This window comes from Eretmochelys imbricata, chromosome 15 (genome assembly GCF_965152235.1).
Source record: "Eretmochelys imbricata isolate rEreImb1 chromosome 15, rEreImb1.hap1, whole genome shotgun sequence".
In the NCBI taxonomy this organism is placed as follows: Eukaryota; Metazoa; Chordata; order Testudines; family Cheloniidae; genus Eretmochelys; species Eretmochelys imbricata.
Window position 1 is genome coordinate 11,476,908 of NC_135586.1, and position 15,968 is coordinate 11,492,875.

The 15,968-nt window shown below is 44.4% G+C and overlaps 1 protein-coding gene across 4 annotated transcripts in view; it reads left to right on the forward strand.

Moving 5' to 3' along the window:
- Positions 1-15,968, forward strand: part of SFI1 (SFI1 centrin binding protein) — an 81,506-nt gene that overhangs the window by 26,088 nt on the left and 39,450 nt on the right. For all 4 annotated transcript variants that reach the window (XM_077835261.1, XM_077835262.1, XM_077835260.1 and 1 more), the window contains 12 exons: positions 375-505; positions 1,974-2,055; positions 2,292-2,470; positions 2,717-2,792; positions 5,282-5,377; positions 5,814-5,890; positions 7,688-7,790; positions 8,319-8,415; positions 10,944-11,104; positions 11,580-11,654; positions 13,146-13,220; positions 13,595-13,771. In XM_077835261.1, the coding sequence (XP_077691387.1) occupies positions 375-505; positions 1,974-2,055; positions 2,292-2,470; positions 2,717-2,792; positions 5,282-5,377; positions 5,814-5,890; positions 7,688-7,790; positions 8,319-8,415; positions 10,944-11,104; positions 11,580-11,654; positions 13,146-13,220; positions 13,595-13,771 (1,329 nt within the window). The remainder of the gene's footprint in view (positions 1-374; positions 506-1,973; positions 2,056-2,291; positions 2,471-2,716; positions 2,793-5,281; positions 5,378-5,813; positions 5,891-7,687; positions 7,791-8,318; positions 8,416-10,943; positions 11,105-11,579; positions 11,655-13,145; positions 13,221-13,594; positions 13,772-15,968) is intronic.

The following is a 15,968-nucleotide window of genomic DNA, read 5'->3' on the forward strand; positions in this document are numbered from 1 at the left end:
GATCATCATTACTATTATTGTTTAGTTTCCAGTAGTGCCCACACTGTAAGCCTTGTTTTGAAATATTACTTTGTTCTGAGTGCAGCCTCCAGAATGAGCTGGAACTGTTGAGCTAGTTGGGTGGAATTGCTTTTCCACTTCCTTCCCTGTGAGAAGTGTGGAGTAAAGTTTTATGAATCATAGACTATCAGGGTTGGAAGGGACCTCAGGAGATCATCTAGTCCAACCACCTGCATAAAGACTAGAAACAAACCCCAAAAGCTAACACTTGTATGTTAAGTAGGATAGGTTAGTTCAGATGGCCGTGTTGTGGTAGTCCCTTGGGAAGGGAGCACTGTTCTGAAATGAAACCAAGCCTGTCATTTGCTTTTTAGATTCAATATGCCAAAGCTGACAGTCACTATGGAAGAGTGATCTTGCCTGTCACCTTCCAGGCCTGGAAGAGGTTTAAGAACTATCAGCGCTGGTGGAGAGAGATGAAGGAAACGTCATCATGCTTTCATAGGTACAGTGGATTGTTCTTATGGACTGACTTTAAAAAGAGTATGTGCATTGGGCTGCAGCAACCAGTGCCTGTGTAACTAAGAGTAAAATGTGTTGTATAATCCATTTAGGTCACCTCATGAAAACAAAAGGTGACTTCCTGGAACCTGTCGTTCTTCAATAGTTGCCTCTGCGCCTTCCCACATGTTGTTCCCTTACATCTTGACACCAAGAGTTACAGAATCCCACAGGTGGGAATGCACAGAGGCCCTTGAAGAAATAGTAATGTTCCTTTGGACAACAGAAAGAATCTGGCTGTTGAAAGGCAGTGTGATCTAGTGAATTGAGATGAGACAGAGGCAGGAACCCATGATGTCTCATTTTTGGCTCTGACACTGACTTGGAGCTTGTCTGCACATAAACTGGAACCAGTGCAACTGGAATCACATTGTTTGCAATTCACACCTTTGTTTACTTTGATGTAACTTTGGGCATGTGCACTCTGCATTGGTTTAAAGCTAGTTTACATCATTTCAGTTTGCTCCTGTTATTTACTAGGGACAATATTTACCATGGGCAATCTAAACTGCTATAAGCCAAGTTTAAACTAGTGCAGTGTCCATGCAAATTTATACTCATTTTAACTAAATCACAACATCACAGCTTTAGTTAAACCGGAGCAACTTCTGTGTATAGACAACCCCCAAATGTATAACTTAAGTGAGTAAAAATCAGTGTTGGTCACAGTGAAATAAGTATCCAGCTGCAGACTTGCACTAAAATAACTAAACTCCAACCAATGTAGGTATTCTGGTTCCAGTTTCTGTATAGATAAGTCCTTGCATTGTCGCCTTGGCATGTCACTAATGGCTTTCCTTCTCCAGAGGAGCTCAGCTTCCCCCTCTCCCACTGAAATAAACAGAAGCCGTGGGTGCTTATCACCTCTGAAAATTAGGACACTAACTTGTCCCTCAGTTTCCCCACCTGTAAAGTAGGGATAATGAAATTACTAGCCTACTTCACTGGGGTGTAGTGGTGGTTGGTTAATGGTTTGTACAGTGGGTTGAGGATATAAAATGCTATATTTATTCAGTACATTGTTATCATCTTTTCACTTCTGTAATGATAGGGGAAAAAACTGAGAACAAATATTACTCTTTGTGCATTCTAATCTTCTAAAATCTCTAATATTCTAATCTTTTAAAATCTTAAAAGAGATTTTAAAAGAACTTTTGTGGGCTCTTATTGTTTGCATGAATTCAGTCCTGACTCTGAGCTGGCAGGGGTGTGATGCAACTAAACTTAAGCATCGCTTCAGTTTTCTGATTAGAAAGCACATGACGAAGCACAGCTATAAAATCAAAGCAACGGCGTAACAAATGGTTTCAATTTGGACAGACTGGCATGGTCATCAGAGCCCATAAGGCCAGTCCCTTAGATGTCAGACAGGATTAATTGGTTCCACTGACATTCTTCATTCTTGCTTGCAGAGAATTGTTGATGAGACAGGTATTTGACACGTGGTGGCTGAGTGCATGTCAGCAGCGAGAGAACCGGATGAGAGAGAGAATGGTAAATGCAGCACTTTCCCTTGGACTTCACCAAGGGGATAGATGGAACAGTTTCCTGATCACCTCCTGTGAACATGAGCAGCACAAGATGGGCTTGCACCAATTGCTATTCCACTTGAGTGGTTGGGGACCACATGAGACAATTTCCTGTGCCCATCACCACCTCTGAGGAAGCTTGCCCTGCTGCTCATTACAGACCACATCATGAGTTCCCCAATTTTCTCCTGTCTGTTGCAGGCCATTCTTCACTTTAAGCAGCAGGTACTGGTTCGTTTCTGGTGCTCCTGGCGCAGGAGAACAGTGGTGTGTTTGGAAGAGCGAGAGAGCACGGCTCTTGCCTGTGATCATTACTGCCACCTGCTGCTGTGGAAGACTTTCCATCTCTGGAAGAAGAACGTTCAGGAGATCAGATCAGAGTAAGAGGCAGCTTAAAACGGAGACTGATCCTGATTCAGTCTCAAAATTGGCCCCTTTCACAAAGGAGTTTCTGATTCACGCCAATATTGACCCTGCATGTGTTTTAGAAGCTGTTAGCGCATCCTAAATGTTTACATATTTAATAAATGTACTTTCTCTAGCACCAAGCCTGAATCCACATTTGCTATTGTGCTGGGAAACACAATAGGTCTGGGTCAGTAAGGTCTGGTCTGTTTTTCCTTTAGGAGGATCAAGGAGATGAAAGCTATTAGGTTTCACTATTCAAAGTGCCTGCAGTGGTCTTGGAGCAAGTGGAGAAAGGTGAGAATCCGAGCAGGTAGAGAGTTCTCAATCCTCCTCTATTTATAGATCACCTATGCTCATCATTTAGCTGCTTAACAGACACCATATTAAAGGCATTGTTTGGTCATAATGCTAGTTAATCTTGGGCTACTCTAACCAAAGACTGCTCTCTCCAAGACGGGGTAAAACACTGCAATAAGGGAGGAGTAGGAGTAGTGTGTGGGAAGGTGCGAGGGAGTTCTTTGTTTGTCCTGCATTGCTCCACTGCTCACAGAGGTGGGGAGGGCAGGACTGTCACTCAGTGGTGTTACCCAGACAGTGGTTTTGGGACTATTACATGAATGCGTGTGTGAAGGCTTCCCCAACCATTACACTCTCTGTGCTTCCCAGAGCATCATTTAAGTGCTCCAGTGCCTGAGGGGAACTCCTAGGAAATACCACACACTGTTCTCAGGAAGAAGAAAAGGAGGACTTGTGGCACCTTAGAGACTAACCAATTTATTTGAGCATAAGCTTTCGTGAGCTACAGCTCACTTCATCGGATGCATTCAGTGGAAAATACAGTGGGGAGGTTTTTATTAAATAACCCTTTTTAGAAAGAAGACAGTTAAATATTATACCAATCTCTAGATTTGTGATAATTGGTATCTGCATGAAACATTATCCCCAGTTCACAGAACCTTCTGGTAACCTTCTGATTGTAACAGTTCTTCTCATCTCTTGTGAATGGGATATTAGCAAAAACCATGTCCGCTGCTGTTTCAACCAGCCTGACTCCAATAAAGACTGTTACTCCAAGGGGACCCTGGTGCACCCTGTACAGGAGCCTAGTGCTCTCTCACTGCTACAACCATTCTAGGACAATACACACTGCTGGCTGGAAGTAGCAGCCCAATTAGCATGCTCCAGGTACATTGAGTGGGAAAGGGTCAGATCATCATCCTCATGGCAAATCCCAAAGGCTCATGGGCTACTTGCAAATTGAGTGCCACCTGGATCAATCTCTGATAAGGTGCTTAAGGTGGTCTGATTAAATTTATGTCCATCACTGGCAATCATGTAATGCCACCAAAGCTTTTGGTGCCACAGGATTGCCGGCCTTGTAGCGGCATTCCTTGGTACACGCACCACAACATTTTTTGCTTTTTCATTCCTATAATATGTGCAAAGCAAGAAAGCCACCAAAACCAAACCAGTGCTGATGAAGGTGGTTGCTGGGTTCAGCATTGAATATCCTAGTTTCTGATCTTGTCCTGCCACTTGATATGGAGCAGCTGACTGAGACAGTAAGAATTGATGCTGTTTGGCATATCAGCCTCAGAGATAATAGCCTTTTCCCAGAATATAAGGATTTGCTGATCAAGTGGTTGGAGAAGCAGGGCTGTCAGACCTGTGTTGCTGAGGGTCATAGGCGGGAGTGGGGTTTCTGTTGTCTTGTTAACTGCATTTCCTATTAGAGCTAGTCTCTGGCACCAAAGTAAGCCATAAGGAAGTCAGAGATCTGAGTGTTCTTCATGTGAGGGGAACAAAGTCAACACTGCACTTCCCTTCTTTTGAACAATCTGATTGCAGGGTCCCTTTTCCCTAAATTACCCTTATATTATGAAATAAATCCTGTCATCTGAGTACTCTGCAGCTCCACTGTTAATGCTAATGAGGTGTATCTCATATGTCCTGGGGGGAGGGCTGGACCTTTAATTTATTAAGGCTCTGCCCTACATATGCCTTGTCATCAAATCACAGTATTAGATTTACATTTGGTTTGGTGGTTGGGTGATGAGACCAGGCATCATGTGACAGTAGTCTGTAGCTTCCTATGAGAGAGAGCCTTCTCTGTCAGAGAGAAGGTTGGGGCTAGGAAAGGCCATGGGGAAGTTTCTCCAGAGATAAGCAGAGTCTGGAGTAGGCCTGGCAGAGCTCTCCTGCTCAGGGGAATCCGAGAGTGAACTGGGATCTGAAGCCCCAATACAAGGGTAACTGGGAGACAGACCATCAGGGAAGTGCCCTCAGTGGATCTAGAGGGGACCAAGGTCAAAGAGGAGGAGGGGAAGGAATCTCCATACTAGCCATAGGGAAAGGCCTGACTGAAGTGACCTGCAGTGACAGGTGGGAGCAGATGCTGTAAGGGGAACAATAGTCTTGAGAAGAAGACACTTGAGGAAATACCATGCAGCAGAACCTGTGTTTTGGAATGAGCAGTTGAGCCCAGCAAAGGGCTTAAGAAACTGGAGTGGGGGACAGTGTGGGTCTGGTTTAAGGTGAGATTGGAACTGTTTTAATAGACGAGCCTCCAAGAAGGGGCGTTGTTTAACTTGCACAAGAGCCCAGGGGACAGTTTGAGAACCTGAAGGGGGAAACTGAGGCAGCAGGGTCTGGTGCCAGTTCAGGTAAGACCCTGTTATGCTGCTCTATAGGAGTGATGCTTCCTTGGAGGTTGGGGATTGTAGGCGGGTAACTCTTCTTCTCTTTCGCTTCCCACACAGTCTGATTTTCTTTTTTGCTTGTAGTATGTGGGACATCAGTCTAAGAAGTGGAAGACATTGGTGCAAGCAGACATGTATTATCAGCACTCACTGCTGGCCAGGGTCTTGGCTGCCTGGAAGGTAGGAGGATTATGTTTGTTTTGTTTCTCAAGCTTGCTGTGTCTGCACCCTCCACCCTGAGGAGGGAATGCCATATCTGCATATGTGTTTGACTTTAGAACCCACACAGAGTATAAGGCCTGATGCTGCTACCGCTCCTGGAGTGTCTCCCTTGAGCTCCATTGGTGGAATCCTGTGTTTCTGGAGTACACGGGTCCGAGGTCTGACTTGTGTGGCTGTATATATGTAGATAGCTGCCAGTTACTCAGGATGGCAAAACCCATGTTGCTAATGTATAATTGCTATTGACAGTAACAAGAGAAGTGCTAAACTCTGGTGGCTGCAGCTTCTGCATCTGCTCCTGGACAGCTGCTGCTGAGAGTTCCCCAGAAAACTCCTCACCATAGTGTTCCTAACAGCTGGGGGAAGTCTCACTTCAGCACTGCTTTCTTTGCAGAGTTATCAGCAAAACATACAGTGCATTCTACGCCAAGTCGATGAAAAGGAGGAGGAGCATAACAGGGCACTGTTGCGGTAAGCCTGTCCCTCTCCGTGCAACTCTAGAAAGAAGGAGTTGCCCCAGGCCTCCTTGACTGACACATTCACTAATCCCTGAGCTTTTGATACTGAGAACTAACTCTCCCTTGCTTCACTGTTTTTCTGCATCTCAGCCGAACTAAAAGGAATGGTAACATTCTCATTGGACTAGATGCTGGCCGTGACCTTCTTGTGGATACTCAGGTAGTGAGCCACCTCACTACCACCTGCTTTTAGCATGCGGAAACCTTGCCTGTGCCTCTCAAGGGTCAGCTGCCCAGCTCCATGGGCAACATGAACACTCCCTTCTAGGCTCCACCAGCCCCTCTGTCTCTCTACAGGCTAGCAATGGGTGCACTCCAACCCTTGAGCCCTCTAATTGTCTCCCCGGTATGTCCAGACCCTGGTGCACTGTACACTCACAGTATTCACAGATTTGCTGCTTCCAACGAAACAGTAAACCTCAGTTTATCAGTTCCACCTCAGATCACCGCTCCTCTGAACACACTAGCGCTTAGATATGTTTATAGTAAAAACAAGTGTACGTTTATTTAACAAAGCATAGAGACTGAAATAATAGTAAGTAGAAGTATTGGAAACAAATGGTTATGTATGAACTAAAATCATAACGTTCTAGATGTTAGAGTTAATTAACTAGATGCTATAATGTCTTGTAGAGTAACGCTTATCCTTGCAGTGCTTCACAGCCAGGTTGGCTGTGACCTTCCTTTCATGACACACACTGTCAGCTTGCCTCCTAGGGAAGGAACTAGTGTATTTCCCCCCACCCCCAAACACATACCAGTCCCATCATTTGTCTTTATTCATGAACAGGACCACCTCTTCTCCCCACTGTTTGTTTCATCTTGTACATTTCCTTTCTTGTAGATTTCACAATCTCTTCTTTTGCCTGTGGCTCAGTATGCAAATAAGCATAGAGTGTGAGGCATACAGTATACAAATGACCAGGCAGGGAGATAAGTGTCTGCTGCCTCCTGCCTGAAAGGAACATCTCCGAGTTATGTCACTTCCTGGTGCCTTAACTCAAGATCTTAAGAACATTATTTTCAGTAGAGATACATAACTCCTTAAATATTATCCTTACATAAGTTTTGCAATGACGACCAGAGCGCTATTGGCTCTCAGTAGAGCTTTCATATGCCACCATTTGATGAGCTATTGTGCATATATCCCAGCAGATCCCTCTTTGTGCCAGTTGGCATCAAGAAATCCCTGGATGACTTTGCCCATTATGCATCAATCTTTTAAAACATCTTTTGTCCAGTTTCAAAGCCTTCTCCTTATGGCAGAACTGTTCTTGTGGTGCCTGCTGGAGCCACAACTCGGAACAAACGTAGGATCAGACCCCAATAAACATACTGGCTGGTAAACTACATCCTGCCCTTGCAGTGGATGGGCTCTGCTATGAACTTAAAGTGATGGTGCGCTTGGGGCAGATATAGTTTGTCTTGTTTCTTACAGGTGGTAGGACTAGGAACGGCATTGGTCACCCTGCATTAATTGCAGTCACTTTAGTTTTTTGTACCAACTGGGAAATGTGTTTTGCTGCTGTTTTGTCAGTGCCTGGCTGCACTTGCGGGCATGATGTCAGGTGCTTGGCTATGTTTAAGACACTAGAAACAAAGGTGGGTTTGTGGATGCAGCAATTTTTTTGGGTTCCTCTCCATGAATGGAAAGGTGCCAAAGGTCGAGCCAGCTTCCAAGAGGTGGGGAAAAGTATGTGGTGAAAATCACTCTTGATCTCTAGGTTTTTGTTTCCCACTTTGTCCTTAGACAGGTGCTGAGTATCTGGAGAGAAAATACTGTTGCCCTTGTCGGTGAAGCTAAGAAAGCTGTACAGGCAGAACTGCACTACAGGAGATCAACTCTCTCAAAGGTGGGATCTGCGTAGGGGACTTGGAGGCTATTTTAGCCAGGAAGTAGAACTAGTCCAGGCAGGAGTCACTTCAGGGAATAGTACAGTAGTACTTAGTCGGGGAAGTTTACAGCTTCCCGTAGGAGGCACTACAAAGAAGGATGCAGAAGCCGGGGAACTCACTGCTCTGAGTCCCAGCCTATCTCAGCAGGAGTCTCTGCAGGCACTGGCTGTGAGGGAGTCCACAGCTTTTCGCTATCCCATTTCCCGGAAGGGAATAGCATGGCAGCTTTGGCTGTGTGGAGGAAAACCCCTTCAAGAAATGCAAAGGGGATACGGGTCAAATGGCTGCTCTTAGAAACCCTGCTCTGGGGGCACAGAATTTCCATTAGTGGAGGGTTTTCTCACACCTGCTGCAGTTGGCTTGTGTGATGGGGTGACAGGGTGTGTTTGTGATACTGGTAATGTGGGGCACATGACTTCAATTCTAACCTCCAGAGAGTACTGCGGTATTAGTTTGTATCCTGTCTCTCTGCTCTAACTCCCTAGGTGCTACTCCAGTGGAGGGACACTACCTGTTTGCGGGTGTACTGCCGGCAGCAGAAGGCAGCAGCTCTGAGGCAGGCCAGGAGGTGTTTGGATATGGGTGAGCCTCGGGGATGAGGAGTGTAAAGCACTCTCCAAAGGACCTGGTCACTGTGTTAGAGCAGCGTGTGGCTTTGTTGCATGAATTCTGACACTAATTCATTGGTGTGTGAATCAGAGAAGCACACATCTCTGTAAGGCAACCGTGTATTTGCTCTGCATAGATGAGATGAACTGGCTCTGCCATGAGGACTGTGTGGTAGTGACGTTCTACAGGGTTTCCTGCAGTATAATGTGTGTTTATGGGTTGACTAGCTGTGTACAAATTAAGAAATCCTTCCTAGGGTAGGAGGGATGGCCTACTGGATAGGGCATTGGCCCAGGATTCAAGCAGTTTGCCACAGGCTTTTTGTATGATCTTGGGCCAGTCACTAAATCAACCCTGAGCATCAGTTCTTCATCTGTAAAATACTTGTAACACTTCCTCCTCGCAGGGGTGTTGTCAAGATAAAATCCATTAATGATTGTGAGAAGCTCAAATAATACAGTGATGAGGGCCATACAAATACCAAGAGGTTCAGGCAAATCTTGATTAAAAGTAGGCCTGTTGATTAATCGCAGTTAACTTACGTGATTAGCTCAAAAAATTAATCACGATTAAAAAAATTATATTGATTTAAATTACAACACAGAATACAAAGTGTACAGTGCTCACTTTATATTATTATTTTATTACAAATATTTGCACTGTAAAAATGATAAAAGAAATAATATTTTTCAGTTCACCTCATACAAGTACCATAATGCAATCTCTGTATCATGAAAGTGCAACTTACAAATGTAGAATTTTTTTGTTACATAACTGCACTCAAGAACAAAGCAATGTAAAACTTTAGAGCCTACAAGACCTCTCAGTCCTACTTCTTATTCAGCCAATCACTAAGACAAACAAATTTGTTTACCTTTACGGGAGATAATGCTGCCCACTTCTTATTTACAATGTCACCTGAAAGTGAGAACAGGCGTTCGCATGGCACTTTTGTAGCTGGCATTGCAAGGTATTTATGTGCCAGATCTGCTAAACATTCATATGCCTCTTCATGCTTCAGCTACCATTCCAGAGGATGTGCTTCCACGCTAATGATGCTGTTTAAAAAATAAATGTGTTAATTACATTTTAACTGAACTCCTTGGGGGAGAATAGAATGTCTCCTGGTCTGTTTTACCTACATTCTGCCATGTATTTCGTATTATAGCAGTCTTGGATGATGACTCAGCACGTGTTGTTCGTTTTAAGAACACTTTCACTGCAGGTTTATCAAAACGCAAAGAAGGTACCAATGTGATATTTCTAAAGATAGCTACAGCATTCGACCCAAGGTTTAAGAATCTGAAGTGCTTTCCAAATTCTGAGAGGGACGAGGTGTGGAGCATGCTTTCAGAAATCTTAAAAGAACAACACTTGGATGCAGACACTACAGAACCCAAAACACCAAAAAAGAAAATCAACCTTCTGCTGGTAGCATCTGACTCAGATGATGAAAGTGAACATGCGTTGGTCTGCACTGCTTTGGATCGTTATCGAGCAGAGCCCATCATCTGCATGGACGTATGTCCACTGGAATGGTGGTTGAAGCATGAAGGGACATATGAATCTTTAGCACATCAGACACGTAAATATCTTGCAATGCTGGCTACAACAGTGCCATGAGAACATCTGTTCTAACTTTCAGGTGACGTAAACAAGAAGCGAGCAGCAGTATCTCCTGTCAATGTAAACAAACTTGTTTGTCTGAGTGACTGGCTGAAGAAGAGGTAGGACTGAGTGAACTCGTAGGCTCTAACGTTTTACATTGTTTTATTTTTGATTGCAGTTTTTATTTTTTTTTACATAATTCTACATTTATAAGTTCAACTTCCATGATAAAGAGATTGCATTACAGTACTTGTATGAGGTGAATTGAAAAACACTATTTCTTTTGGTTTTTATAGCAGAAATATTTGTAATCAAAAATAATAATATAAAGGGAGCACTGTACACTTTATATTCTGGGTTGTAACTGAAATCAATATATTTGAAAATGAAGAAAACATCCAGAAATATTTAAATAAATGGTATTTTGTTGTTTAACAGTGCGAATAATCACCATTAATTTTTTTAATTGCTTGACAGCCCTAATTAAAAGTAACTAGAATTAATAATGCTTTCCATCCAAGACTCACAGAATACTTCATACGTTTGTGACTTAATGTCACAGTCCCCCTTCCCCTCCCCCTTACAGGAGGGAGGTAGTATTATCCCCATTTTCCAGGTGAGGAAACTGAGGCACAGAAAGGTCAAGTTACTTGTCTAAGGTCACAACTAAAGTTGTTGGCAGAGCTGGAAAGATATTGCAGGTCTCCTGACTCCCCATACTATGCCTTAACCACAAGACCATCCTTCCTTCCAGGTGAAATACTATAGCAGGCACTGAGAAATAATTGTCATACAAACCTGGAGACTAAAGAGCTGATTTCTTGGGTGTTCCTGACTGAGATAGAAATGGGCGTTCTGCTGGTTCCTTGGTTCATGTCTTCTTCTCTTAACAGTGTATTTACGGGCCACGTTTCTTCACTGGAAGGAATTCACCACAAGGTCCTTGGTGCTGAGAGTCCAGCTAGACACTGCAGCTCAGCACCACCAGAGGCAACTGCTGCGAGAGTGCCTGATAAAGTGGAAGCAGTACCATCTGCAGTGCATAAGGAAGATGGTAAGAAGGAGCAGGGAACGTGGGAGGTGAAAGCTCTAGTCTGAAGGAGAAAGCCCTCTCCACAGCAGATGCCCCTCTAGAGGAGCACTTTCATAGACAGAGTTCATTTCCGCTGTCTAAGCTGGAGAGCAGTGGGAGCCTTGTGTAACATGGAGGAGTTGGCATCTCTGTGAATCACCTGTCACAGCAAAAAATCCTCGAGAGAAGGGGGTGGAGAGCATTCTCATTTGGGAGGGGAGATTGGGAAGGGCTGGGATTGCCCTATGTGGGCTGTTGGTGAGGGAAATCCTTGCTGGGCTCAGGCATATTTGCTGAAGGATGGACTGTTGAGCGCTGTCATATTGATGATGTCTGGCTGTCATTAATGCTAATGAAAGGTGACTATGGGTGGGTCCATGTTCTGCTTTCCTGCCAGCTGGCCCAGATAAGTGGTGTGTGTCTGTCAGTGTGACTTATTATGCTGATTCCCTGACAGCTCCTGCAGAGACGGGGAGGCCAGCTGATGGCTCAGAGACTCTGCTTTACCTTCTTTTCTTGCTGGAAGAGACAGGTGAGGAACTATCCCACAGAGACAGGCACTGAGCCTCCTGCTGGTCCTGTCCAACTTTCTCCTTCAGACTCCATCTGCTGCACTGAAATACAGAGGGGGGAGTGTCATAAATATAAAGGGAAGGGTAAACCCCTTTGAAACCCTTCCTGGCCAGGGGAAAGCTCCTCTCACCTGTAAAGGGTTAAGAAGCTAAAGGTAACCTCGCTGGCACCTGACCAAAATGACCAATGAGGAGACAAGATACTTTCAAATGCTGGGAGGAGGGGGAGAAACAAAGGGTCTGTGTGTCTGTCTATATGCTGGTTTTCTGCCGGGAATAGACCAGGAATGTAGTCTTAGAACTTTTAGTAAGTAATCTAGCTAGGTATGTGTTAGATTATGATTTCTTTAAATGGCTGAGAAAAGAATTGTGCTGAATAGAATAACTATTTCTGTCTGTGTATCTTTTGTAACTTAAGGTTTTGCCTAGAGGGGTTCTCTATGTTTTTGAATCTAATTACCCTGTAAGGTAATTACCATCCTGATTTTACAGGGGGGATTTCTTTATTTCTATTTACTTCTATTTCTATTAAAAGTCTTCTTGTAAGAAAACTGAATGCTTTTTCATTGTTCTCAGATCCAAGGGTTTGGGTCTGTAGTCACCTAGGCAAATTGGTGAGGCTTTTTACCAAACCTTGTCCAGAAAGTGGGGAGCAAGGTTTTGGGAAGTATTTTTGGGGGAAAGACGTGTCCAAACAGCTCTTCCCCAGTCACCAGTATTTGTTTGGTGGTGGTAGCGGCCAATCCAAGGACAAAGGGTGGAATATTTTGTACCTTGGGGAAGTTTTGACCTAAGCTGGTAAAGATAAGCTTAGGAGGTTTTTCATGCAGGTCCCCACATCTGTACCCTAGAGTTCAGAGTGGGGGAGGAACCTTGACAGGGAGTAAGGAAGCTTGTATCCTTATATCATCTTATATCAAGCTTATATCATCTGGGCTGGTGGCTCCATTAGCATGAGGTACACCCATTCCTGTGGCCTTAGGGTAACCCTCTCAGCCTAAAGAAAAGGGATGGAGTTCAGTGAAATCCCCATCACCCACATGCACTGGGTGTCTGTGTCAGGTTGCAGTGTGCAAGGATGGGCAGTGTTAAAAGAAAAAGCCACCCCCAATGAATGATATTCAGCAGCTCTTTCTTGTGGCCAGTGGAAATGTCTTTGGGTGATGGGAGGCAGCCCTGCAGGCTAAAGAGTTAATTAATCCTTTTGCTTTCAAAACTGAAAGGTAATGCCTTTCAGCCACTCCATAGGCGGGGCCTTTCCTTGAGCTTATGTGCAGTATGTGTGACCCTTACGAAGGAGTAGAAGGCACAGGGAGCTGATGCATTCTCCCACTGCAATCTCCATCACCTCCGTAAATCACATCACTATTTCGTCTGCTGGGATCTCTGGGATATAGCACATAAATGCCTATCCACTGAACCAGGCGCTGTGTGATTTGTTTTGCCAACAGCTGGCGCAGAAGCAATGGGATCGGCAGGAGACAGTGCGGGCACTGTGGCATTGGTCACTTTCGCTGAAGGGGAAGGTAAGGTGTGTATAATGTGCACTTCAGGATCTGCACTGTGTATGCATATGGGGTCAGCTCTACTGGGCAGATGGGCCAGGGAGCACATTCCCCTCTTTGTTTCATCCTCAGAGCTCCCTGTGCTGCTCTGAGGTTCTGGATATCTTGGGTCCCTGGCTCTGATAAAAACTATTGGCCTGAGACTCCTCTGTCTAACTCCAGCTCATTTCCTCACCCCATCCCCCAATCCTTTAGAACAGAAACTAGCCATGATACATATCTGGATGTTACTGTCCTGTGGAGGTACTTGTGGTCTGCAGGGGGAGTTTTTGGTGCCTAGGAGTAACTCTTGTAGCCGTGCTCTTGCAACTTGCTGTACCTTCTCTTTACTGCAGGTGTTTGATGCCTGGCTGGGGTTTGCCCGGGAGCAGCAGCGGAAGAAAGGCCGCATTGAAAAAGCTGTAGCGGTTTACCGTGCTGGCCTGTTGAAGGAGGGTGTGACCCAGATCCTGACATACATGACTGGCATGAAACAGTTCCGGGGGAAACTTCAAGCCCAGCACCAGCTGAAGGTAAACAAGACTCACATCATTGCTCTGTCCTGGGCACTACACCTGCCCTGAAGGGAGGTGGGATTTCAGGTTTTAAGTTCATTGCTTCTCTGATCTAGTGGTATCACTCTGTCCTCGTCGCTCAGCAGACCTCATTGTCCCTCAGCGGGGTCTGTAATGCTTCAGACAGGTGCTGCTAGGTAGGAGATTGAAGTCCAGGACCTCCATGATAGCATTCTCTGAAATGCTTCCAGTTCCATGCGCAGGGCCACTTAGGCAGAACTGCTGGGTCTCAGTGCGTGGATGAGACAATGGTGTAGGGAGAAGGGGTTTAGATTTATTAGGAACTGAGGAAATTTTTGGGAAAGGGGGAGCATATACAGGAAGGATGGGCTCTACCTTCACCAAAATGGAACCAGATTGCTGGCACTTAACATTAAAAAGGTCATAGAGCAGTTTTTAAACTAAAGGCTGGGGGAAAGCTGGCAGGTGCATAGGAGCATGTGGTTCAGACAGAGACATCTCTTGAGGTAGGATCTATTAATGGGGATTCTCTGTGTCCTGTAAGGAGGAGAGGATGGGGACGATGATAAAATACAGGTAGGATCTGATGAGAAACAGTCAAACGAAAAGAGTTCCATTCAATTACAGCTAAAAAGTGATTAGTTATTAAAGTGCTTATATACAAATGCTAGAAGTCTAAATAATGAGATGGGTGAACTAGAGTGCCTTGTATTAAATGAGGATATTGATATAATAGGGTAATACCAGGGTACAAAATGTATCGGAAGGACAGAACAGGTCGTGCTGGTGGGGGAATGGCATTATATGTGAAAGAAAGCGTAGAATCCAATGAGTTAAAAATCGTAAATGAATCAAACTGTACCATAGAATCTCTATGGATAGAATTCCATGTTCTAATAATAAGACTATAGCGGTAGGGATATATTACCAACCACCTGACCAGGACGGTGATAGTGACTGTGAAATGCTCAGGGAGATTAGAGAGGCTATAAAAATAAAAAAAAAAACTCAATAATAATGGGGGATTTCAACTATCCCCATATTGACTGTGTTACGAATTATACCTGGTAGGACACGCACACAACTGCTGCGAATTATACCTGGTAGGACGCTCACACAAATGCTACGAATTACACCTGGTAGGACACGCACACAAATGCTGCAAATTATACCTGATAGGTCATGCACAGTTCGAATCTAGGCTGAGGCACATAAACAAAGTCCACAACTGCAGAATTTCCAAAAGACACTAAGTTTATTACGCTCGAGCTTGGTGCCCCCCTGCTAGCCAGGAGGGGACTCCGAATACAGATTATACAAAGGTTATATACTTTTTAGCAAAGCATGTTGCCCTCGTGCATCGGAAACCTTAGCCAATAAACAAACCCTTTTCTTATCTACCACCTATCCCTGCTTGGTGCATTCCTCGTGCTAAACTAGTATGTTAATTACACAGCATGGTCCTAAAGCCATGCATCAGTAACTTTTATTATCAGGATGGGAGGCCTCACATCAAAGGCCAGGAGATAGGGAGTTTAGGGACTGACAAAGAACAGATACTGGAGTCAAGGCAGGCTGGAGACAAGGAGGAGGATTTTCACAGGAATGCAGTAGCTAAGGAACATGGCTACTGGTGCTTGATGTGCTTGTTTTTGGAAAATGGTGGACCCAAACCAAAATGGAGTCACATGTGCTAACTTTTTCTTAACAACTGGGTATATGTCACCTCAGGACAGGATGCAGAGAGAAACCTTAAGTGACTGCTTCTTGGAACAGCTAGTCTTGGAACCCACAAGGGGAGAGGCAATTCTTAATTTAGTCCTAAGTGGAGCACAGGATCTGGTCCAAGACATGAATATAGCTGGACTGTTTGGTAATAGCAACCATAATATAATTAAATGTAATATACCTGCGTTGGGGAAAACACCACAGCAGCCCAACACTGTAGTATTTAATTTCAGAAAGGGGGACTATGCAAAAATGAGGAAGTTAGTTAAGCAGAAATTAAAAGGTGCAGCACCAAAAGTGAAATCCCTGCAAGCTGCATGGAAACTTTTTAAAGACATCATAATAGAGGCTCAACTTAAATGCATACCCAAATTAAAAAACATAGTAAGAGAACCAAAAAAGTGCCACTGTGGCTAACCAACAAAGTAAAAGAAGCAGTGAAAGACAAAAAGGCATCCTTTAAAAA